This window comes from Neoarius graeffei, chromosome 16, assembly GCF_027579695.1.
Source record: "Neoarius graeffei isolate fNeoGra1 chromosome 16, fNeoGra1.pri, whole genome shotgun sequence".
Taxonomy (NCBI): domain Eukaryota; kingdom Metazoa; phylum Chordata; class Actinopteri; order Siluriformes; family Ariidae; genus Neoarius; species Neoarius graeffei.
Genome location: NC_083584.1, coordinates 7,559,660 through 7,586,855, shown reverse-complemented (window position 1 = coordinate 7,586,855; position 27,196 = coordinate 7,559,660). Strand labels below are relative to the sequence as shown.

The window sequence follows — 27,196 nt, the reverse complement described above, 5'->3', positions numbered from 1 at the left end:
TGACGATAGAATAAATTAAATGAACGTCCGTGCAAAGTAGTTTTCCCACAATATTATCATTAATATCACACAACAACATTATAAACTATATACAAAACAATTTGAACTATTAGGCAAACAGATAAAACTTGAATAAATAAAAGGCAAATGAATACTTGCTTGCACACACACACACACACACACACACCATTATGAATGATGTTTTTATATTTCATTTTCACCTGTTGCCAGGTGCATTTGGCACTGCTGTTGCCTCTGAAATGTTCACAGGACATACACCAACTTAGTCAAAGGGACTGAACAGTCAGTCATCCTAATTCATGTGACTCTGTGCACATATCAGCTTAAGCAGGCTACTCCATGAATTTACCATACCAAATTTTATTCAGGATTTTTCGGACATTAAACAAGCTATATATGACTGGGGCCACGTCGAAGGACCATTTTCTGTGACTTGTGATTGATCATGAAGCTTTCTCTCGTCCTATACTTCTGTTCTGGAACATGTAGAAGGGAGAATGTACTTACGCATTTACCCGATCGGCAATTCGTTGCCAACATGCTTGCCGCTCCTTATTGGCAGCCGCTGTGTTAGATTTTGCTCTTAATGTTGTTTTGAACTCCTTGTAGCTTTGCATTATGACAGCGCATTCTTCCTCCGTGAAGTGCGGCGACCGTGCCATTGTGAACAGTGGGGATTTGCGCTGATAACCTCCCCTTTAACGTGAACGCGCATTAACCCTGATTAGGTTAAACCAGGTTCAACAAATCAACTTCATAACTGGCGTCGTAGTACCGTTTAACCCTAAACAAGATAACCAGGTTTTGTCAACCCCGGTTTAGCAGGGGAACCCTGGGTTACTTCTGGGTAGGTTAACCTCCGTTCGTAGTACAGGGCCCTGGAAAAAGAGATCAAAATGTGCATGATCCAGCTGTTCCTCCATGTACAGTGATGTGTCTATAGATCCTCCACCAGTCCGTGCCATACTAAAGTGAGGGGCGGATTTTTTTTTATGGAATTTGTATATAGGTGGAAGGAATTTTAAAATGATTAAATTTTTTCAGCATTTCTTGTTTTGTGTAAAGCCAAGGGGTTTGTGGTATGAATCATTTTGTAATATTCAGTGTTTCAGTAATATTTTCTGACCTGGCGACTTGTCCAGGGTGTACCCCGCCGTTCGCCCGTAGTCAGCTGGGATAGGCTCCAGCTTGCCTGCGACCCTGTAGAACAGGATAAAGCGGCTACAGATAATGAGATGAGATGAGTAATATTTTCTGAGTCTGTCCCCTTATTGCATTTCTCAGCCACTCAGTAAAGTCGTTATGTTGAGTCCTGATACTCATTATAAAGATTAAACTGCCGAATTATTTTCAGGGCGGCACGGTGGTGTAGTGGTTAGCGCTGTCGCTTCACAGCAAGAAGGTCCTGGGTTTGAGCCCCGGGGCCGGCGAGGGCCTTTCTGTGTGGAGTTTGCATGTTCTCCCCGTGTCCGCGTGGGTTTCCTCCGGGTGCTCCGGTTTCCCCCACAGTCCAAAGACATGCAGGTTAGGTTAACTGGTGACTCTAAATTGACCATAGGTGTGAGTGTGAATGGTTGTCTGTGTCTATGTGTCAGCCCTGTGATGACCTGGCGACTTGTCCAGGGTGTACCCCGCCTTTCGCCCGTAGTCAGCTGGGATAGGCTCCAGCTTGCTTGCGACCCTGTAGAAGGATAAAGCGGCTAGAGATAATGAGATGAGATTATTTTCAGTGTGCACATTGTCTTTCATCTTGCTTTGACACAGAAAGAAAATAAGACATACAAATGCATACCACGTTATAATTCACTCAGACTCCCACTGCAGACTTCTGTAAAGAACACGAGAGTTAAAAGATAGATTTCCTTTATTAATCTGATTCAAATCTATGATTGCTGTCGCGGCGACCTGCCGCAAGGAATGTCTGAACGCAGGCTCACATGATTGACAGCTGCCTCCGCCACTCCCTGCTACGCTGAATCGCAGTGCTACGCTGCCAGCACGCTGCGCTGAACAGGTGAAGCCAATCTCATCTCATTATCTCTAGCCGCTTTATCCTTCTACAGGGTCGCAGGCAAGCTGGAGCCTATCCCAGCTGACTACGGGCGAAAGGCGGGGTACACCCTGGACAAGTCGCCAGGTCATCACAGGGCTGACACAGACACAGACAACCATTCACACTCACACCTACGGTCAATTTAGAGTCACCAGTTAACCTAACCTGCATGTCTTTGGACTGTGGGGGAAACCGGAGCACCCGGAGGAAACCCACGCGGACATGGGGAGAACATGCAAACTCCACACAGAAAGGCCCTCGCCAGCCCCGGGGCTCGAACCCAGGACCTTCTTGCTGTGAGGTAACAGCGCTAACCACTACACCACCGTGCCGCCCGGTGAAGCCAATCACAACGCTAATTAGCAGGGCAGCAGTTGTTCTAGAACAATAGGCAGAGTTGGCGTTCAGTTTGTAACGAAGCAGCAGCACAGCAGTTGCAAAGAGAATTCGCTACCAACACAAACCTTACAGCACATCGGGGGAAAAAGGACGAAAAAGGCTACCGGTAAGCCCACTGAACTTTCCATGTTTAGTAAACTTATAGCTTGCTGGTAGTTGCTAACGTGTGTCCTTTATTACATTAGTTAAATTTCATCAGTTTCCTTTCTCAGTGGCGTGTAGTAAAATATCTTCAGTTAAAGTGCACAAACTGCCTGTTAAAGGGCTAATGGTTAAAATGGTTAGAAGTAAATGGTTCTTAGTTTAGAACTGGTTTTCTGTTCATTTGTTTGTTCAGTAACATATTGCATGAATGATTGAAAATGGTTAAAATATACTTAACTTACGTTATACATAAATATTTATATATTGTTGCCTAATTAACTTGGGCTTTGTTGTAGAAAAACAGGCCATACATGCTTTGTTGTAGAAAAACAGGCATTTATTCATACATTTAATTGTTTTTCACCTTCTACTTCTGGTTCTACTTCTACCTTTTCTTCTGGAAAAAACCCTACTATAATTTTACTACTACCACAATTCTACTACAACGTCAACTCCACTGAAAATCAATAAAACACAAGACGAGTGGAATCCTGTGTCCGAGTCCTTCCCTTTCAAGTGTGGGAAACCCATGATGCTCACATACACTTGACAGTGAAAAACTGCTGCACCAGTGGAAACTGACGACTGCCAGTGAAAAAACGAAACCAGTGACCAAGAAGCAAGACTCCACTCGTGCCACAACCCAACAGAGAGGGAAGACACTTCACCTGGGGGCCTGGAGGATAAAGCTTGAAGTCACCTGAAAAAAGAAACGAAATGGCGAAGTCATTAGAAGAACTGAAAACAGAGCAAACCACAGCCAAAAGACTTTTCTCCCTTCTTGCTCACTGCATTACAAGAACACACTCAGATGACTGTGGAGGAGCTAAAGCAAAACTTCAACAAGCTTACAGCAGAAAGCTCGAGACTCATGGAAGCGAACGAAGAGATTGCTTCTGCCATGTAGGCAGCCTCAGACGCAGCCACTGTAGAGGACCTAGGCGCCAAGAAGAAAGCAGACCTGGAGAAGATAGAGGCATACTGTAAGCAGAGGACTAAAGAAGCAAAGCTCCTAATTCAACAAACACCCTGGGAATCGTATGGGGAAAAAGAGCTGCCCCTTGCCCTACACATCGCTGAAACTGACTGCAAGAACGTCTCCTCTGCCCAGCTCGACGTGACTCTGGAGGCATAGGAGTTCACGCTGAAGCACTGAGATGTTGGTGCTGAAGGCAAAAGAAGCGCACCATGACTGGAACCGCTGGGCTCCCGCTGCAGAGCAAAGAGACTTTGATCACCAAATGGCAGCGCTCGAAGTGCAACTTCCCCAGCTGGTGTCACGCAAGGCCACCTTCATCAAAGCTGCAAAAATCAAGACAGACTCTGAAGAGCCTACTGTCCACCGTACAGCTCCAGTGCCAGCAATAAAGCTGAAAGCCACAGCCCTTCCAAAGTTTGCTGGCAACCAGCAAAGTTACTACAGGTGGAAGAAGGAGTGGGAAGCTCTACAGAAGCAGGGTGAACCGACAGGGTCTAGAGAGTCTTGATTACATTCATTATGTCTTATATTGAATATTGTTAGTTTTTTCTTTTTTATCAGACATCTAATTTTTTAGGTTTGTTTACCTGACATGTTTCGACGTACGACTGTCGTCTTCCTCAGAGTGTCACCGGATGTTATTGGTGACGCATCTTATCAGCTGATTTTTCCGAAGGCGTGGCCTTCCTGTCTAGATTGACAGGTCAGTCACGCCTTCTACTGTCAGTTCGTCCCCTGCAAGATGGCACTCCAGGTATGGGAGAGCATGTATGCTCCCTCAACTCGGTTGATGGTCCTCGGACTTCGCTTACGGATCTCTATGGCCTCCCTGATCCAGCGGCCAAACCACTACCTAGCAACATCACCAAATAGGAAGCCAAAGCCATGAGAACATTAGCAAAAAATAAAGACATCACAATCCTCCCAGCAGATAAAGGCAGAACAGTAGTTATCATGGACACCGAAGAATATGAACACAAAATGATGGAATTACTCAGTGACAATGCCTTCGAGATATTAAGAAAAGACCCAACAGAAGATAAGAAAAAGAAACTTAAAGCATTACTCAAACTGCTACTCGATGAAAATAAAATAAACAGGCATATAATCATTTAGTACCCACAGCCAATGTCATCCCCAGGATTTACGGTACACCAAAAATACACAAACCAGGAACACCATTACGCCCCATAGTAGATAGCATTGGTTCAGTGACATACAACTTATCAAAAGCACTCACCGAAATAATTAAACCATTACTAGGACTCACAGACCAACACTGCAAAAACTCAAAACAACTGGCAGAAGAACTAAAAAAACATTAAAATGCAACAAGACGAAGTTTTCATTTCACACGATGTCATATCTCTTCACCAGAACACCCACGGAAGCCACCATACAGGTAGTACAAGACAAATTAAAAACAGATAGGATGCTCAAGAAACGCACAAACCTCACTGTACAAGACATTACGCAACTCCTTCAATTCATCGCCACATCCACATACTTTCAGTTCAGGAACACAATTTACAGACAAAAGGAAGGTTTTGCCATGGGAGACCCACTATCAGCCATCATGTGCAGCTTTTTCATGGAAGACCTGGAGCAGAAAGCACTCACTACAATACAGACCAACACTCTGGAAACGTTATGTGGACGACATATTGGAAAAAGTAAAGAGGGGATACACTCAACAACTTACCAACCATCTCAATACTATAGACAATACCGGCACTATAAAATTCACACATGAAGAGGAAACGGAGCAGTCAATAGCATTTTTGGATTTAAAAATACATCACACAGAAGAGGGGGACATCAAAATAAAAGTACACAGGAAACCCACACACACCGACCAATATTTAAACTGGACTTCCGAACACCCCATAATGCACAAAATATCTGTAGTTAGAACATTACATGAACGCGCAGCAATAATTACAGATGCACAGGACAAAGAACGGGAGGAACAACATATACAACACGCACTGAAGGCATGTCAATATCCACAATGGGCAATATCCAAAGGGGCAGAACAGGTCAAAAACAATATAAAACAGAAGAAAGAGAAAAAACAGACCAACAAACAAGAACACAGGAGAGTAGTGACATTACCATACATCAGAGGAATAACGGAACGCATTCAAAGAGCAATGAGGAAATACAACATTAACACACCTGTCAAACCACACACAACACTCAGTCAGATCCTGGTTCATCCCAAAGACAGAATACATCCGGACAACAGATGCAACACCATATATGAGATTCCATGCCAATTATGCAATAAAACTTACATTGGGGAGACAGGAAGGAGTTTCAACACAAGAAAAAATGAACATAAGAAAGAGTGCGAAAAGGAGACAGCTACAAGACAAACCCGAACAATAAAAGAAAAGGCACAACAGGAAAATTATAAGTCAGCCATAACAGATCATTGCAAAAGGTAAAATCATATTATGGACTGGGGGAATGCCAGAGTCATCCGCACAGAAGATAAACATCAGCGCTGGATCAGGGAGGCCATAGAGATCCGTAAGCGAAGTCCGAGGACCATCAACCGAGATGAGGGAGCATACATGCTCTCCCATACCTGGAGTGCCATCTTGCAGGGGACGAACTGACAGTAGAAGGCGTGACCGACCTGTCAATCCAGACAGGAAGGCCACGCCTTCGGAAACATCAGCTGATAAAAGATGCGTCACCAATAACATCCGGTGACACTCTGAGGAAGATGACAGTCGTATGTCGAAACATGTCAGGTAAACAAACCTAAAAAATTAGATGTCTGATAAAAAAAAAGAAAAAACTAACAAAGGGTCTAGAGAGGTCAAGAAATTCCAGCTGCTCGACAGCATCGATGAGAAGGTGGCCGGAAACCTACGCCTGTCGACCTACAGCTCCTCAAACGAAATCTTCAGAGTCCTGGATAACCGGTTTGGGAACCAAGCCAACATCGCTCTCGAGATCATTGAAGATCTACAAGCAACTCCTCCAGTCAAAGCCGGCCAGCCAAGAAGAGTCAGTCATCGAGCTCATCCAAACAGTGGAAAAAGCTCTCTATGACTTAAATGAACTGGACAATGCAGAGGCCATTGTGACCAAATCCATTGAGGGCAAGCTTCCAGAAACTTTAAAGAAAGACTGGCTCACCTATGCTGCTGATGTGAGTAATGCTGTGGACTGTCACAACTGCTTTGACAAGCTGCTGGCTTACCTAAAGTCACAGGAAGCCATATATGAGCAACTTGACCAGCTGAAAGATGGCGTTGAACCTGCCAAGGACAAGACCAAGTTCCTGAAGCAAGCCAGAACAAAAGCAACCAACAGTCCGGCAGTGTCGTCCAACAGTGATGCAGCAGACTGCATCATCTGTGGTGACCCAAAGCACAGAAGAAAACTGTACTTCTGCAGAAAGTTTAGGAGCAACCTAAAGAGGGATACAGCACAACACCTCGGTGCCTGCAAAAGATGCCTCGAAGTCCACACTGGTGAAAACTGCAAGAAAACCACTTACCTGTGCGGGAATCCAGAATGCAAAGATCAACACCACTATCTCCTCTGTCCAGTTGCCAGACCCCAGTCCCAAAGAACACCCAAGTTCAGTCCAGTGAGGGCTGAGGGCAGAAGACTCACTGACACCCAGGAGCAGTTCCTCTCCAAACTCACACCAGAGCTGGCACAGCAGTGTCAAGATGCCTTCTGCAACATAGCGTCCAGGGCATTCAACTCCAGTGCTGCTGAGAGAGGTCTTCTAGATGAACACTGCCTCACTGAGTACCCAGTCATCTTAATGCTTCTCAATGTCACTGCTAATGACGGACAGTGTCGGGACCCTCATCGACCTGGCATCAGACACAAACTACATAACGCACAAAGCTGCAAGCAAGTTGAACCTGAGAAGTGAAGACGTTACACTGGTGGTTCATGGCGTTGGAGGGATGAAGGTGTCTGTTGCAACCAAGCGCTACTTGCTTAAGATACGAGTCAGCACCCCAAGAGGGACACTCGAAGCACACCAACTCATCTGCTATGGACTTGACAAAATAGCAGAAGTCCACAGACATGTCCCGGCAGAAAAACTGCAGAAAATCTTCTCAGACATCTCCCTGGAAGATCTGGCAAAACCAAAGGAGATCCAACTCCTCATCAGCCACGAAGGGCAGCTGGTACCCCAGACGGTTTGTTCCATCGGTGACTTGGTGCTCTGGGATGGCCCACTTGGCAAGACTATTGGAGGCACACACCCGGACCTTTTTGAAGAAGTCACCTTAACGGCCCACACCTCCAAGACTCACTTCGCAAGATCCATGCGCACTGCAGCTGTCAGATACACCGAACTCACCTGCAAAGTCCCAGTCTCCTGCCAGTCTCCCAGACATCCCAGCTCCCAGTCCAACACAGCCACTAGCAACAGAGACTTCCTGAAGTGGTGGGAATGGGAAAGCATTGGAGCAGCTTGCGAACAGAGATGCGGAGGATGTCGCTGTGGGAACTGTCAGCCTGGTGGGAAAGAAATGACGCTGGCCGAAGAAAGGGAGATGGAGATGGTGAGGGACGGCTTGACTTATGTGGCCGGAGACCACCACAGCCCTGAACCACACTGGCACGCCAAGTACCCATGGAAAGAAGACCCAGCATCTCTTCCCAACAACAAGAGAGCAGTTGAAGCCACGTTCCGCAGAACTGAAAGGCAGCTGGCGAAGGAACCGGAGTGGAAAGTGGCCTATGCCTCACAAGTCCACGAAATGGTGAGCCGCAGAGCTGCAGTGAAGCTGTCCAAAGAGGTTCTGCAGAGCTGGACCGGGCCAGTGTGGTATAAGTCACCTGATAGCCCCAAATCCACATTCAGTCTCCACCTCAGTGAGACTGGTATGGAACAGCAGCCAGAAGTACAGTGGCCTCAGCCTAAACGACATCCTGATCAAAGGCCCTGACATCCTGAACCCAATCAGAGGTGTCCTGCTGAGGTTCCACGCTGGTGTCTTCGCAGCTTTAGGGGACATCCGCAAAACGTATAACTCTGTCTGGCTTGAGGAAAGAGAAGTCCACCTGCACAGATTTCTGTGGTGTGACACAGAAGATGCAGAGATCGAAGAATTCGCCATAAAAAGAGTCAACATTGGAGACAAACCTGCTGGTTGCATAGCCCAAGTTGCCATGCGAGAGACCACCAGCCTGCCTTCATTCAACCACTTCAAAGAGGAGAGACGTGTCCTTGAAGAGGATACCTATGTCGATGACATATTGACTTCCCACAACAACCTTGACCACCTGAAACGCCTTACATCCAACATTGACCAGACCCTTCAAGCAGGAGGGTTCTTCATAAAGCCCTGGATCTACTTGGATCAAAGTGGGAGGAGTGAGTCGAGAGGTGAGAAGATTGAGTCAAACACCATGATCCTGCCAAACCAACTCACTGAAGAGGATAACAAAGCCCTGGGTCTCAGCTACACTGTCGACGATGACAAGTTACATGTCATGGTTGCAGTGAACTTCTCCAAGAAGAGGAAGAAAATGCACCTTGGCCAGGACTTGTTGAAAGAACAAGTGAGAGAACAAACCCCTGACCCACTCACCAGAAGAGAGCTGTTAAGCCAAGTCTCTGGTCTGTATGACCCTCTCGGCCTTGTGGCCCCAGCAAAACAGAAGGGAGCCATCCTGATCCGCAGGGCTTTCCAAGAGGCAAAAGTCATGTACTGCATAGAAGACACCTGGGATGCCGCCTTGTACAGAGAGCTCAGAGACGATGCCATAAAGCTCCCCGAAGAGTACGCTGAGCTGAGCCAAGTTAGAGTCCCCAGAGCTCTCACACCCCCAGATCCAGCTGAAAGACCATGTGCAATCACCTTCTCTGATGGCAGTGAGCGTGCGTATGGTGCCGTGCTGTACCTGCGTTGGAGCTGCAGCCATGGTGTCGTCGTAAGGCTAGTTGAGGCCAAGGCTAAGCTGACCCCCCTCGACCATAAAGGTGACCCTGTGAAAGCAGAAATGTGCGGAGCAGTCTTTGCAGCACGGCTGAAGAATTACTTCCAAAAGCACTGCCGAATCGAGGTCAAGGGGTGGTATCATCTAGTCAACAGCCAGACCATCTTGGGTGCCATACAGCGTGAAAAGTTATGGATACCAAACCTTCTACGCAAACAGAATTGGTGAGATCCAGAGCAGCACTGACATCCGAGATTGGTGGTGGATTCCAGGTGCCGAGAACATTGCAGACATTATCACCCGAGGGGCCAGTCCTGATGACCTAATCGAGAAATCCGAGTGGCAGTCAGGTCCGCAGTTCCTTCAGCTTCCTGAGGGTGAGTTGCCAAAAAAAAAAGTCAGCGAAAGATGTTGCTGCACAGGCAAGAGACGTCGTCACAAAAATGCAAAAGAAAACATTCACTGCTGTACTCACCCGAAGTCAGCTGAAGGCACAAAGCCCAATTGCAGTCCAGGATGAAGCCCAATCCAAGTCCAGAAACCCACCACCAACAGTAGCAGCAGTCCAAAATCTATTGGACGAAAGGTGCTTCAGCAGTCTAAGACGGTTGGTCGGGACAGTTGCATGGACTTGGAGGGTGGCTAAGAAGTTCTTGCATGCCAAGAGGGGAGATGAAGCAAAGTGGGAGGCAATACCTTTATCTGGCATCATCACTGTCAGCGAAAGGAAAAACATGTTCCTGAAACTATGTCTGGCAGCGCAAGAAGGTGTGAACTTCCCAAATACAACTACTGACAGGCTTGTTGTATACAAAGATCAAGTAACTGGAATCCTGATGTGTGGAGGGCAGATACAGGCCTTCAAAGAGGACCGTGAAGCTGTTCCCCTGCTACCATACCAAGCCTGGGTCTCCACTCTCCTGGCCCATGAAGCACACAGTGAGGGACATGACGGAGTGGCAGGAACTCTGCTGCGGATGCGAAAGAGAGCCTGGGTGATCAGAGGAAGAATTCTGGCCCAAAAAGTTGTCGACAACTGCATCATCTGCAAGAAGGAAAGAGCAAAAACCTGTCAGCAAATCATGGGTGACTTACCTGAATAGCGTGTCAATCCAGCTGCGCCATTCCAGTTCACATCCGTCGACCTGTTCGGACCATATCAAGTGAAGGATGATGTCAGAAGGAGAGCAAGCATGAAAGTATGGGGCATACTATTCTGCTGTATGTCAAGCCAAGTCATCCATGTCGAACTGGCAAACACTAACAACAGAGAGCTTCCTCCTTGCTTACCAGAGGTTCACTTCTGTCCGTGGTCATCCGCAGAAGATCTGGTCCGATCCTGGAACAAACTTCATTGGAGCGAAACCTGTCCTGGAAGAAATGTATACTTACCTGAGACAACTGAACAAAGAATCACTTGAGTATGCTGCCAAAAACGGTACCTGCTGGACGTGGAAAATCCTTCCAGCTGACTCACCCCACCGGAATGGTGCTGCCAAAGCTGCTGTCAAGGTCACCAAAAGAGCTCTGCAAAGCCTTGGTGGCGAAGGAGGCCTTACCTTCAGTGAGTTCCTGACAGTGCTTAAGCTAGCTGCTAACCTTGCCAACGAAAGGCCAATCGATGCCAGAGTTCAGAGCCATGAGGACCGCATCAACTACATAACCCCAAACACACTGTTGCTTGGCCGAGCCACACAAACTGGAGACTTCAAAACAGTAGGCTACACCACCTACCCCTTCTAGAGACTGCAAGAAATGCAAACACAAGTTAGCCACTTCTGGAGGTCCTGGAGCTAACTTGCAGGTCCGGACATGTTCATCCACAGCAAGTGGCACACTGCAAAAAGAAATGTTGCCGTCGGAGACATAGTGTGGCTCTGCGACCAAAACGCACTGAGGGGGCAATTCAAGCTTGCAAGAGTGATCAGCGTGAATGCAGACTCCAAAGGCATTGTCCGGGATGTCTATGTGAAAGTCCCCCCAGGTGGACATGCTCAGGTGAAGACTCCAAAGCCAACCAAAAAGTCCTGGGACCTGCAGGGTACCACACTGCATTGGGATGTGCGACGCCTCATCGTCCTCCTCCCAGTGGAAGAACAAGTCAGCAGAGACCAGCTCGCCTGATGGATGCGATCTTCCCGTCGCGCCACACCAAGATCGAGTGGGAGGTGTCGCGGCGACCTGCCACAAGGAGTGTCTGAACGCAGGCTCACATGATTGACAGCTGCCTCCGCCACTCCCTGCTACGCTGCCAGCACACGGCTTGACAGCACACTGCGCTGAACAGGTGAAGCCAATCACAACGCTAATTAGCAGGGCAGCGATCGTTCTAGAACAATAGGCAGAGTTGGCGTTCAGTTTGTAACGAAGCAGCAGCACAGCAGTTGCAAAGAGAATTCGCTACCAACACAAACCTTACAGCACATCGGGGGAAAAAAGGACGAAAAAGGCTACCGGTAAGCCCACTGAACTTTCCACGTTTAGTAAACTTATAGCTTGCTGGTAGTTGCTAACGTGTGTCCTTCGTTTCATTACATTAGTTTAATTTCATCAGTTTCCTTTCTCAGTGGCGTGTAGCAAAATATCTTCAGTTAAAGTGCACAAACTGCCTGTTAAAGGGCTAATGGTTAGAAGTAAATGGTTCTTAGTTTAGAACTGGTTTTCTGTTCATTTATGTTCGTTCAGTAACATATTGCCTGAATGATTGAAAATGGTTAAAATATACTTAACTTACCTTATACATAAATATTTATATATTGTTGCCTAATTAACTTGGGCTTTGTTGTAGAAAAACAGGCATTTATTCATACATTTATTTTATGTTTGAAGGTTTTTCACCTTCTACTTCTGGTTCTACTTCTACCTTTTCTTCTGGAAAACCCTACTATATTTTGCTACTACCACAATTCTACTACAACGTCAACTCCACTGAAAATCAATAAAACACAAGACGAGTGGAATCCTGTGTCCGAGTCCTTCCCTTTCAAGTGTGGGAAACCCATGATGCTCACATACACTTGACAATTGCTTTGCAGTGTTCTGTTGATATAGTGATATAGGGACATACAGGAGATGTAAAAATGGCATAACACACTTCAGGATCGATTGCTTTTGTCGACCACTGAGTAGCCCGGGTTAGTGAGTTACTTATTTGTATTGAATTTTGTGACCTGAATTTGACTGGTTGAACCTTGACTCTGTGTGGATCAGTTTCAAAATCTAATCAGTTGATCTGCTGATCTGTGAACCCCTTGTTCTTGAGATTTCATACTAATGAGAATCTCCGAGAGACGCACAGACAACCTGGAAAAATAATGCCTCCCCATAGATTAAAAAACCAAAACAAAAAACCCACCATAATTCTTCACCTTTACAAGAAGAACTTTGCAAAATTTAGCAAAACACAAATGGACACTGAAAATTACACATCTGGTGTTCTGTGTGTAAGCAGTGTGCCTAAGATGAAGAGATCAGACTCACTAGGGCCCAGCTGTGTGTCTATGAAGAGTGATAACTCTATGAATTTCCCACTAAAGTTCAAAGATGGAGAATCCACAGCTGGATACAGGTATCTCCTTATATCTAATTCAGTGTGTTGCACTGCAGCTTATTCCTGCAGAAATGCATCATAAAAAGTTACAATGTTTTAGTTTATGGCTCAAGTATGTGTGTGTAAATGTGTGTGCCTGTATTTGTTACAATCTGAGGCTGAATAATTTGTGTCCTTATTAGCAAATATGTTTATTGTGGTTTCAACTGCAGTACAATATATGATGTGTTCTGTTGTGTAGTGAAACCCAGAGAAAAGGATCAGACTCATCAGGACCCAGCTGTGTGATTATGGAGAGTAATGAGTTTATGGAATTAACATTTAAATGGAAGGGAGAATCCTCACTGATACACTGGAAATAAACATTAGATTAAAATAACAGCTGTTTGTTTGCCAATTTTATTCGAACAAATCTATAAAAACACAGATTTCAAGATACTGTATACTGAGGCATCTCCATCAGGTTTAGTCACATTTGTGAAAACGTGGAAATCTTGTAGCAGATTTCAGACTCACCATTTTCAAACTGTAATTTTAAGTTTGTGGATAATGATGTAATAAAGACTTTGATGTGTATGACACACTATATTGCTAAAAGTATGTGGACACCCCTCTTAATGATTGAGTTCAGGTGTTTCAGCCACGTCAGTTTCCAACAGGTACATAAAATCAAGCTCATAGCCATGTAATCTCCACAGACAAACACTGACAGTAGAATGAATCACACTGAAGAACTCAGTAAATGCAGCACTGTTATGGGATTCCACCTTTGCCACAAGTCAGTTACTGAAATTTCTGCCTTGTTGGATCAGTTCTGGTCAACTGTAAGTGCTATTATTGTGAAATGGAAGCATCTAGAAGCAACAACAGTTCGGTTACAATGCAGTAGACCATGCAAACTCACAGAACATGGCCATCAAGTGCTGAAGCATGCAGAATGTATTAAAAAAAAAAATAAATAAATAAAAATCACCTATCCTTGATTGCATCACTGGCAATAGAGTTCCAAACTGCCTCTGGAAGCAACATCAGCACAAGAACTGAGTGTCAGGAGCTTCATGAAATGGGTTTCCACTATCACTGGACTCTGGAGCAGTAGAAACGTGTTCTCTGGAGTGATGAATCACGCTTCACCACTTGGATGGATGAATCTAGGTTTGGTGGATACCAGGAGAATGAGACCTACCAGAATGCATAGTGTGAACAGTAAAGTGGGGTGGAGGAGACATTTTAGACAATTGTATGCTTTGTAAACTTTGTGGCAACAGTTTAGGGAAATCCCTTTCCTGTTTGAGCATGACTGTGCCCCTGTGCACTATGCACGGTCCATAAAGACATTATTTGATGACTTGGTGGAGGAGGAACTCCAGTGTCCTGTACAGAGCCTTAACTTTAATCCCATTCAACACATTTGGGATGAACTGGGACATTGATTGTGAGCCAGGCCTTCTCATCCAAAATCTGTTCCTGACCTCACAAATGCTCTTTTGACTGAATGGGCACAAATTCCCACAGACACTCCAAAATCTTGTAGAAAGTCTTCCCAAAAATGGGTAGGATGTAAAATCTGCAAGGGTGGGGGGTCAACTCTGTATTTATGTCCATAGTTTTGGAATGTGATGCCAAACAAACTTGTATCGGTGGGATGGTCAGGTGTCCATAATTTTGACCACAGAGGGTAAATAAAATATTTTGTTTTCACAGTGTCCTACAGCGAGCAAGAAGCAAAACAGAACAGAAGATCATAATCACAGATACAGGGTAAGAAGTGAGAAGGGTCATAAGTGAGACCAGAACAGTGGTATTTTTTTTTCTTATTTTCTACTGAGAATTTCTACAGCTTGATTCAGTTAAGTACATATTCACTAGATTTAAGTGAACATTTACGTGAACATATTCAGTAGATTTAAGTGTGCTTGATCTCACCACAGGTCTGTTTCCATTTTACAGGTGCAAGTCTCTAACTACTGAACCTCATCTTCAGGAGAGATGCAAATTAAATCTGATAAAGAAGTTTCAGCATGTAAATGAGGTGATAACAAACCAGGGAAACCCAACACTTCTCAATGAGATCTACACAGAGCTCTACATCACAGAAGGAGACAGTGGAAAAGTCAATAATGAACATGAGGTGAGACAGATCGAGGCAGCATCCAGGAGAGCAGCAACAGAGGAAACACCCATCAAATGCAATGACCTCTTTAAGCCCTTATCTGAAGAAGACGAACCCATCAGGAGCGTTCTGACAAAGGGAGTCGCTGGCATTGGAAAAACCATCTCTGTGGAGAAATTCATTCTAGACTGGGCTGAAGGGAAAACAAACCAGGATGTTCATCTCATATTTCCACTTCCTTTCAGAGAGCTCAATTTGATGAAGGATCAAAACCTGAGTCTGATGGAGCTCCTTCATTTCTTTAAGGAGATAAAAGAAATGAACATTTCCAATCTGCGCAAAGTTCTGTTCATTTTTGATGGTTTGGATGAGTGTCGTTTTCCTCTGGATTTCCAGAACACAGTGAGATTGTGTGATGTAACTGAATCATCATCAGTGCATGTGCTGCTGATAAACCTGATCAAAGGGAATCTGCTTCCCTCTGCTCTCATCTGGATCACCTCCCGACCAGCAGCAGCTGATCAAATCCCCTCTGAGTGTGTCCATCGAGTCACAGAGGTACGAGGGTTCAATGACCCACAGAAGGAGGAATATTTCAGGAAGAGGATCAGTGATCAGAGCCTGAGCAACAGAATCATCACACACCTGAAGTCATTAAGAAGCCTCTACATCATGTGTCACATCCCAGTCTTCTGCTGGATTTCAGCCACAGTTCTAGAGAGAATGTTGGGTGAAGCAGAGAGTGGAGAGATCCCCAAGACTCTGACTCAGATGTACACACACTTCCTCATCATTCAGACAAACATTGTAAAGAAAAAGTACACAAAGAGCAGAGAGGCAGATAAAGAAATGGTTCTGAAACTGGGTAAACTGGCTTTTCAGCAGCTGATGAAAGGGAATCTGATCTTCTATGAGGAAGACCTGATGGAATGTGGCATTGATGTGACAGAAGCATCAGTTTATTCAGGTGTGTGTACACAGATCTTCAGAGAGGAGTGTGGGCTTCACCAGAGTAAAGTGTACTGCTTTGTTCATCTGAGCATTCAGGAACACCTCGCAGCTCTGTATGTGCACCTGGTGTTTATGATTGAAAAGAGCAATGTTCTTCAGCAGAGCCTGTTTTCTAAAATGTTGATGCTGTTCAGAGAAATTCCAATCACCGATGTCCACAAGAGTGCTGTAGACCAGGCTTTACAGAGTAAAAATGGACATCTGGATCTTTTCCTTCGCTTTCTTCTGGGTCTCTCAGTGGAGTCCAATCAGATCCTCTTACAGTCCATAGTGACACAGACAGGTTCCCACAGTAACCAGGAAACAGTTCAATACATCAAGAAGAAGATCAGAGAGAATCCCTCAACAGAGAAATCCATCAATCTGTTCCACTGTCTGAATGAACTGGAGGATCATTCTCTCGTTGAGGAAATCCAACACTCCCTGCAATCTGGAAATTTACACCAACTTAATCTTTCTTGTTCTCAGTGGTTAGCTGTGGTGTTTGTGTTATTGACATCTATGCAGGAAGAGGATGTGTTTGTTCTTCAGAAATATACCAAAGATCAGAGTAAATCAAATGAGGTTCTTCTGAAGCTCCTGCCTGTGGTTGCAGCATCCAGAAAAGCTCAGTAAGTAATGCTGACAAGAATTGAAAAACTCTTACAATATTCAAGATGGAAGAACATGGTTAGAACTCATAAGATTCTTCTTTTTTTGGCTGCTCCCGATTCGGGGTCGCCACAGTGGATCTTTCGTCTCCTTTGCTCCCTGTCTTCTGCATCCTTCTCTACCACACCTGCCACTTTCATGTCCTCTCTCACCACATCCATGTATCTCCTCTTTGGCCTTCCTCGTTTTCGTGTGCCTGGCAGCTCAATCCTCAACATTCTCCTTCCAACATGCTCTGCATCTCTTCTCAGGATGTGCCCGTACCATCTCAGTCTCATCTCTCTCAGCTTAATTCCCAAGCTATCCACATGTGCTGTCCCTCTGATTTGCTCGTTCCTTATCCTGTCCAACCTTGTCACTTCCATCACAAACCTTAACATCCTCAACTCTGCCACCTCCAACTTTGCCTCCTGTCTCTTCGTTAAGGGTACGGTCTCCAATCCATACATCACAGCTGATCTCACTACTGTCATGCATCTTACCTTTCACTTTTGCTGGGACTTTCCTATCACAAATGACTCCTGAAATCCTTCTCCAACTGCTCCACCCTGCCTGCACTCTCTTTCTCACCTCACTATCGCAGCCCCCATTTTCCTGCACAGTTGACCCCAGATACTTGAATTCACCAACTTTCTTTCCGTCTACTCCTTGTATCTTCACTATCACTCTCATCCCCATTCTCATTGATGCACATGTATTCTGTTTTACTTCTGCTCACCTTCATTCCAATGCATACCTCCATCTCTCCAAACCTAGCTCAACCTCCTTTCTACTTTCACCACACATCACATCGTCCACAAACATCATGTTCCATAGTGACTCTTGCCTCACTTCGTCTGTCAAGCTATCCATCACTATGGCAAACAAGAAAGCATTCAAAGCAGATCCTTGATGAAGTCCCACCTTCACCTTGAACCATTCAGTCATTCCAACTGCACACCTCACTGCTGTTTCACTGTTCTCATACATGTCTTGCACCACTCTAATATACTTCTCATTCACTCCACACTTTCTCATACAATACCATAACTCCTCTCCTGGCAATCTATCATGTGTCTTCTCCAGGTCTACAAACACGCAATGTAGCTTTCTCTGGCTTTCCCTGTACTTCTCCATTAACATTCTTAAAGCAAAAATTGCATCTGACATGCTCTTCCTTGGCATAAACCCGTACTGCTGTTCACAGATTGCTACCTCTTCTCAATCTCGCCTCCAATACCCTTTCCCATAACTTCATGGTGTGGCTCATCAATTTTATCCCTCTGTAATTACTGCAGCTCTGTACATCTCCCTTATTCTTGTATATTGGGACTAGCACACTCTCCATTCATTTGGCATTTTCTCATTCTCTAGGATCTTATTAAATAATCTCGTTAGGAACTCCACAGCCGTCTCACCCAAACATCTCCAAGCCTCAATCGGGATACCATCTGGTCCGACTGCTTTCCCAGTCTTCATTCTTTTCATGGCTGCCCTCGCCTCATCCTTACTAACCAACTCTGCTTCCTGATTTGCTGTCTCCAACGAATCTGACCTTTTCTCTCTTGGATTTTCCTAATTTAATAAATCCTCAAAGTACCGGTACTCTTCCCACCTTCTTAATACACTTTGTTTGTCAGAACATTTCCATTTACATCTTTCATCACTCTTACTTGCTGTACATCCCTCCCTTCCCTGCCTAGCTAGTCTGTACAGGTCTTTCTTTCCTTCTTTAGTCTCCAGTCTTTCGTACAACTCCTGATATGCATCTGCTTTCACCTTCACTACTGCTCTTTTTGCCTTCTGTCTCATCTCTCTGTATAACCACCTGCTTTCCTCATCTCTCTGATTGTCCCAATTCTTTGCCAGCCTCTTCTCTTTTATAATTTCCTGCACTTTTGTTCCACCACCATGTCTCCTTGTCTTCCTTCCCGATGACCACCCTAGCACCTTCCTTGCTGCCTCTTTTACTAGTATAGCAACAGTGTCCCAATCTGCTGGCAGACTTCCATTACCGCTCAATGCTTGTCTCATTTCTTCCCTAAACTCCTTCTGATGTTCAGCCTCTTATAGTTTCCACCACTTAATCTTCGGCTCCACTATTTCATGCTTCCTCTTTCACTTTCAGGCTCATCCTGCATATGACCACTCGATGTTGTCTAGCTACACTCTCCCCTGCCATCACTTTACAGTCTCCAATCTCCTTCAAGTTACCCCTTCTGCAGAGTATGTAGTCCACCTGTGTAGATCTTCCTCCACTCTTAAACGTCACCCTGTGCTGCTCTTTCTTCTCGAAGTATGTATTGACTATTGCCAAATTCATCCTCTTAAAAAAAAAAATTTGCCCTTCCACATTTCTCTCTTACACCATATCTGCCCATCACGTCCTCATCTCCTCTGTTTCCCTCGCCAACATGTCTGTTGAAATCTGCTCCTATCAGCACACACTCCTCCCTCAGTATACGCTCCACCACTTCATCCATCTTTTCCCAGAAAAACTCTTCATTCTCACATCTAACCTGTGGGGCATACGCACACACCAGGGGCAGTCCGACCAGGCAGCCGCCCGGGGTGGCTTCGTGGGGGGGCGGCACGAGCGCGGGCGGGGGAAAAAAAAAAAAAAAAAAACCACACAGGTCCCAAAAAAAAAAAAAAAAAAAAAGACCGGGGGGGGGTTTGAACATTTTGGATGGGGAAGCCCAAAGTTGCGCAGGTGATGTCATCATAACAAGAGGTGTCAATACCTGAAGTTGGTCAGTTCTTGTAGCTCAATTGTAATTAAGGGTTTGCAGCAGTGTTACGCACACACACGTAACATGCAGCAAAAGCCATCATGCGTCACGTTTGCTGTATAGCATTTTGTACTATATCATGCGTCACGTTTGCTGTATAGTATTTTTAGATCTTTTGTCACTTCATGTTATTCTGTAGTTGTGATTGTTTAACTGTTTAGCTTCTTTTGTTATTTATATGGTGCGACTTTAATGGAGGTTTAAGTCTTCTTGTTAATAATAATGGTGAATGGTACTCTATGATAATTCATTGTGCACTCTGTTGGTAAAACTGACTGACTTGTGCAATATTTTGACCATCGGGTGGTGCTGTAGTGCAGTTGTGCTTTCTTAAATAGCTGTGGATAGCTGTAATGCGAAGTCATTGAGTCTTTTTGTTTATTGTTCATCTTTGTATTTTTTATTGCACTAGTCATTAAAACTGGAAATTTGTTCTTGAAAATAGCTGTTGTGAGTTTGTGTATGGGGTCGTGTGTGTTCTGGAAGAAGTTAGTGTTTTCTTAGGTGGTGGGTGGGAGGTGGTTGTCGGGTTGGGCGGGGGCGCCAGCAGGGGGTTTCGCCCAGGGAGTAAATCACTCTAGGATTGCCACTGGCACACACAATATTGATTACCACACCTTGAATCTCCAGCTTCATGCCTATCACTCTCTCTGACACACTCTTCACATCAATCACACTGTTGACCAACTCTCCCCTCAAAACAATACCAACACCATTTCTCTTACCATCAACTCCATAATAAAACAACTTGCATCCACCTCCAATGTTCTTGGCCTTGCTTCCCTTCCACCTTGTCTCCTGCACACACAAAATGTCCAACTTCCTTCTTTCCATCATACCTGCTAACTCTCTCGCTCTGCCAATGTTCCCACATTCAGTGTTCCTACCCTCAATTCTAAGCTCTTTCCCTTCCATCTTTCATGCTTTCTCCTAACACGCCTCCCCTCCTCTCTTTTTCCTTCTCCATTTTGGTGCAACAGTAGCATACTTTCCACCGTCACCCTGTTACCCAACAGTACCGAAGGTGGCCATTGTTAACCCAGGCCCCGACCGATCCAGTATGGTATTTCTCTTTTCAATCCACATGTTAGATTTGGCACAGTTTTCAGGGTTTTCATTAATATGGAAAACAGATGAAATGTGAAAAGTAACAGATTAGGCGGGGGGTCATGGGGGCCACTTATGGCCCTTTTCCACTACCCTTTTTCAGCTCACTTCAGCTCGCTTCAGCCCGACACGGCTCGCGTTTCGACTACCAAAAACCAGCACGACTCAGCTCGCTTCAGCCCTGCTTAGCCCCTAAAACTCGCACCGTTTTGGAGTGGGGCTGAAGCGAGCCGAGTGAGTCTGGGGGCGTGAGCAGACACTCCCCTGTGCACTGATTGGTGAGGAGGAGTGTCCTCACATGCCCACACACGCCCCGCGAGCACGCTGGGATCTGTAAACACCGCAAACCCGGAAGAAGAAGAATTACGAATTACGAGAATTTCTGAAGCCTTATGCGCCTCGCCTCATCTATACGCTCTTGCCAGTATCGGTCTGCGTTGTCGGTGACAACAAGCCACAGCACCAAGACCAGCAACACTAATGACTCCATGTCCTCCATGTTTATTGTTTACTATCCGGGTCGTGAGACTACCGCTTAAAAGCTCACTGATGTCACTGTTTGCGCTGCTTAACGACATCACCTGACGTCCACCCACTTTCGCTAACTCCACCCAATGTGTCCACCCACTTCCAGCCAGCACAGTTCAGCGCGATTGTAGTCGAAATGCAACTCCAACAGCCCCGCTCAGCCCGACTCAGCACGGCACGGCTCAGCCCGACTCAGCCGCGTTTGTAGTGGAAAAGCGGCATTAGGCCCCCATGTGGGTTCAGGGCAACGCCCTGATGGGGGGACCAGAAACATCTCATCTCATTATCTCTAGCCGCTTTATCCTTCTACAGGGTCGCAGGCAAGCTGGAGCCCATCCCAGCTGACTACGGGCGAAAGGCGGGGTACACCCTGGACAAGTCCCCAGGTCATCACAGGGCTGACACAGACAACCATTCACACTCACATTCACACCTACAGTCAATTTAGAGTCACCAGTTAACCTAACCTGCATGTCTTTGGACTGTGGGGGAAACCGGAGCACCCGGAGGAAACCCACGCGGACACGGGGAGAACATGCAAACTCCACACAGAAAGGCCCTCTCCGACCCTGGGGCTCGAACCCAGGACCTTCTTGCTGTGAGGCGACAGCGCTAACCACTACACCACCGTGCCGCCCGGACCAGAAACAAATTTCGCAATTTCTAACAGCCAATCGTTAGCGCTCCATGGTCCATCTGAAGTCGAAATTCAACAGTCACTCCTGGGTCTCACAGCAATTACAGTTTGTATGCCACAAAGCCCAATCAAGATTTTGGAAATCAGAACATAACACAAATGCTTGCAGAATGACAAACATGCAAAATAGCAATAACTTTTAAAATGCAAACTGGGCAGGGTTCTCCACTTTTCAAAAATATAAGGTGGCGGTCTGCCCCCCTGAAGGTGACAGACTTTGGGCTTTTTTGACAGTGAAACTGGCCAATAAATGGATAGGAAATGCTAAATCATTGTTAAAATCATTTTACAAAAAATTAACACACTGTACATATCATCTTTGTCAATGTGATACTCATTTGACATTTCAGTTGAGACTGATGCGCCTGTTGTGCATCCCTGAATTAATTATATTTTTTTCTGTATGTGAAAAATAACTTCCATGCATAAACAAAATACCCAATTACAATAAATGCATACATTTTTTACAATACACATAATGTTAATTGGGTGAAACCACTCCAATCCATGCACGAGCTGGTGCGCATTCACAAGACCGGCACTACAAAGCCACCCCGGCCTCTGTAGTTTGGGTCCTTTGACCCAGGAACCTGGAAGTCCTGCAGTAAACAAACACTGAAGCAGTGGGAAAATGCAGCTCTCGCCTACACGATCACAGATGCGTTAAATAAAAGACCTGAACTTGTGTGTGCGCTGTTACATGATTACTGTAACTGTGTATGGTCAAAGTGTTTAAAATATTGGGATGACAAAGTGTAATGTTTTTTGTACTTGTATTTTATATATATCATGTACAAGATCATTTTTATATTGAATAAATGAACAAAAATTAACAAAAGACGATAGATAAGCGTAACTGTTGCACAATAACGCTACAACAACCTGCGTGTGCACCGCAACGTTATTTAGCTGCTGGCTAGTTATTTTGGCCACTTCAGGTAGCCCCATATGCATTTGTTTAATGGTCTTCTGCGTGTTAAATAGTTACAAAATTATAATAAAGTGAATATTTTGATTTATTTGGTGTATACTGATTTTTTTTTTTGGCTGAAAAACAGATTCAGACGTCATTACAACCGATGATTTTGATCAGCAATCAGTTACTAATGAAAACCCTGTTTTGTTTTGTTTTTTTACACCGGATGCCCTTCCTGACGCAACCCTCTCCATTTATCTGGGGACCGGTGCCAAGAGTACACTTATGCACCCCCGGTGGCTGGATTTTTAGGCCTCATAAGATAAGCACTCAAATAAGAGTTGTATGTACAATACATGTCAAAAAGATTGTGGACCCCTGACCATCACTCCCATACAACATCTCACTCTCTTGAAACCAGAATTTCAGAGATGACTTTCATATTTGGCCTTTACGCCTCCAAAGTTGCTCACTTGAATTTTATTTAAAAAAAAAAAAAAAACTTACATTAATAAGAAACCAGAAGGTGCAACATTCTCCATTGTGAAGACTCTCCCATGGTGGAAAAACTCACTGAATATTACAAAGTGCTGACACTGAAGACTCCTTCCATAAATCTGACATCAATGCCATCATACAGAAATCTATACCAGATCACCATGATAGAGTTCTTGTATAATAACCTGGGTTTATGTTTTTAGCTTTAGTCACTCTTCCATGAAAGTCCCTGTGAATGAGCCTTTAAAAAAAACACTAAGTGTATTCCAGTGCATTAATATAAACCTGTGATATTCAGCTGCACTACTGTCGGAGCTGCTGTTATTGAAAATTAATCAGCACCTTCTGACCAATCAGAATCCAGACTCAAGAGTGCTGTTGTATAAATGTCTGTAATCTACATTCAGTAAACACACATTACATAATAAATGTTGCAGCATGTTGCACCCCTTGTATACCATGATTGTACATTTCACATTTCAAAGAGAACTTCAATATTGCACACTTATTTCATCATGTATTTTGTTCTTTCCTTCAGGTTGAAGAATTGCGGTCTAAATGAGAAAGGGTGTGCAGCTTTGGCTTCAGTGCTCAGCTCTGAATCCTCCAATCTGAGAGAACTGGATCTGTCTGGGAATAAACTCAGAGACTCAGGAGTGAAGCGTCTCTCTGCTGGACTGGAGAATCCTCATTGCAAACTGGAGACAGTGGGGTAAGATCTCCTCTGAGGGTCACATGACCTGCTCCTCAATAAGGCATTCTTTATTAAGACTGAAGCCGAGGTTGTAGGTTCATCATCAATGTCCTGAGGGTGAAAATTTCATTTCACTGCACCATTTGAGTCGTAATTTTCTGATCACAATATTTGTTTGGGGTAGCACAGTGGTGTAGTGGTTAGAACTGTTGCCTCACAGCAAGAAGGTTCTGGGTTCAAGCCCCACAGCCAGTGGGAGCCTTTCTGTGTGGAATTTACATGTTCTTGCTCTGTCTGCATGGGTTTCCTCTGGGCGCTCCAGTTTCCCCTATGATTCAAAGACATGCAGGTTGGTAAAAAGACCCACCCCCTGGATTTACACAAGCCAGTGTATACTTAGTGCTGGTCCCAAGCCCGGAAAGATTAGGGAAGGTTGCATCAGGAAGGGCATCCAGTGTAGTTAAAAAAAAAAAAAAAATTGCTAAAGGGGTTGAAAATCAATTGGGCTTTGCTCTGTATTCTTCCCCTGTCACTATGTGATAAATGAATTAGTTGCGTTTTGCACATGTATTTGATGTTACAGATCTTTGCTTGTCTTGAGACTGAAAAGAGCTTTTATGATTATAGTTATGGCATTACAAATTATTCGGATGAAGTTGTTCAGCACCTTTTTAAATATGATATGGTTCCTGCAGCTTATAATTAAATTAAATCACAGGAGCTAAAAATAAGCTTTGAAACCAGTGAGTGTTCGAAAGACAGAATATTTACTCCTTTGTACTGCAATCATTGTTCAGGATGGATGAGAATTTCAGCTTTGTGAATTGTTTGTAGAATTATTTCTCTCTCTCACACATAAGCAAACAAACAGACAAACATTCATGGATTTCCTCATGAGTGACAGATGTGTGTCACGCTTTTAGTTGCCCATGTCCTGGATGTACCTTGTATGAAAAACAAGTGGTGCATTTCCCAGAATTTAATAATCGTGGTCTGAATGAGAAAGGGTGTGCAGCTTTGGCCTCAGTGCTCAGCTTTGAATTCTCCAATCTGAGAGAACTGGATCTGACCAGGAATAAACTCAGACCATGGGGCTCAAAATTCATATAGAGTCATCACATTATCTCTAGTTTTTAAATGAATATCAATATATTTTGATTAAATGTATCAAAAATATATTGACATTTACCTGTGGGCAATTTAGAATAGCCAGTTAACCTCACTGCATGTCTTTGGACTGTGGGGGAAACCAGAGCACCCAGAGGAAACCCACACAGACACAGGAAGAACATTCAAACTCCACACACAAAGGCCCCTGTAGGCCACTTGGCTTGAACCCACAACCTTCTTTCTGTGAGGTGACAGCGCTAACCACTACACCACCATGACACTGTGTACATGTTCCCCTTCATTCTTGCTGGCAACCATCTGTCTCAAATCACTCCTGACACTCCCCTCCATCCATTTCAACCTGCTTGCACTCTCTGCTTCACTTCTCTTCTGCACTCGCCATTACTTTGTACCAGGCCTGGAATTTGGTCATTTTAGGGGCAAGGCCACTTGGCCTTTTGTGTGGTCAATTTTTTGAGGGCACGAAGGCCAAAAGCCAGGGCACCAAGGCCATAAAATAAAACAATGATCTTAAGTTCACATCTATAATGAATTTAATTTAAGGACTAATGACTCTTCTGAGGAAGATTGGAGTCTCAGTCGAAACTATCAAGCAGGTAAAGAAATGTCTCCTACACTATGTCTGAAGATAAGAAAATATTGAACACATCTAAACTTATCAATCCATCACTCACTTCAAAAATTGTAAAACTTATTAAACCTATATCCTCCCATAATTTTTGTTCATTTGACACCGAATGTGCAAGAGCATCTTCAGACTGGACTACTACGCAGATTTTTGATTAATCAAAATTGAGCCTGGAGTTCATCAAAATGTTTGACTGTAAATGGAACATATACTAGCATGCAGGCTACTGATTAACCCATAAGAGCCCAGACCGATTTCTCAATCAAGGAAAATTGAGGAAATAAAATGAACTAAATAGACGACAAAGAAAACATTTGACCTTTTATTTTTTTTTAAATAGCACTTTCATGTCTCAAGATCTGAAATATTAAATTGCAAATTTGCAGAACACTGCAACACTATTAGACTGTTAACCCGAAAGTTCATTCTATGCAAACATTATGAGTAAATTCCACTTTTTAAAAGTATATGAGACAGTCATTGGGTGTACTCATTTTTGTAATTTAAACAAATTTAACTATCATGTTTTACCTCAGGCCACAGTGCTGCCCTGTTGTGATTGGCTCAAAACAAGTCTGTGCTTGTCCGTTGACTGCTACAGAGGAAGTTGCGCCATTTTCTAATTTACACAGAGGGGGTAAATGAATAAAAGTAAAAATGTTAATGTTGTAATGACGCCAAAAACAATGAGAAAATCTCTTGTGATGGTGATCTCGTCAAGATGGCAGCAGTTACACTTCGGTTAAACAGCAAAAAGAAACTTACAATACTAGTAACAAAACAATGATAACTGCATAGATTAAAAAAAAGTGGCTATGAACAGACAACAGCACATATCACGCATCATATTACATCAGGAACAAGCAGTAGGAACATCCATGACCTTACGCTTAAAGCTCGACAAAGGAAAAACTTGACAGCAAGCTAATTAGCATTTGTTAGCGGCTACAGTCGGTACTCGGCACGTTAAAAGTGGGTCAACGTCGTAACGACATAACGTTACTGTACAAGCAATGCTTATTTAACGGTAACAAACTTAAGCCCTATATGTTGAAATTCCTATCTTATTCGTTCGTTAATTTATCACACAGTCTTACCTCAGTCAACTTCTTCCCTCCTTCTGTGAAAATTCAACGTCTCAGACGCGGACACAAGTGGGCGGGGGATGCGTTTGATTAAGTCTCCTGGTTGGCTGGTGATAGATTGGTGTCATTATAGCACATCGGAGCGGTTCATGCCAGGCTCGAGTCCGATCCACCACTGAGGAGTTGCCCAATAAGAATCCAGAATGTCATCAAAAGACGCATTTTTTTCTCAATAGACGCAGGTGATGTTAAAGCCTATTGGCAGTCACGAGGCAGACTACAAAACCGC

General features: G+C 44.4%; 1 protein-coding gene across 4 annotated transcripts in view; it reads left to right on the top strand.

Moving 5' to 3' along the window:
• LOC132900382 (NLR family CARD domain-containing protein 3-like) overlaps positions 1 to 27,196 on the top strand; it is a 106,677-nt gene that overhangs the window by 48,445 nt on the left and 31,036 nt on the right. For 2 of the 4 annotated variants that reach the window (XM_060942443.1, XM_060942444.1), the window contains exons 8-11: positions 12,976 to 13,095; positions 14,782 to 14,838; positions 15,028 to 16,812; positions 23,908 to 24,081. In XM_060942443.1, coding sequence (XP_060798426.1) covers positions 12,976 to 13,095; positions 14,782 to 14,838; positions 15,028 to 16,812; positions 23,908 to 24,081 — 2,136 coding nt within the window. The remainder of the gene's footprint in view (positions 1 to 12,975; positions 13,096 to 14,781; positions 14,839 to 15,027; positions 16,813 to 23,907; positions 24,082 to 27,196) is intronic. The other 2 variants (XM_060942445.1, XM_060942446.1) reach the window with 1 other exon arrangement.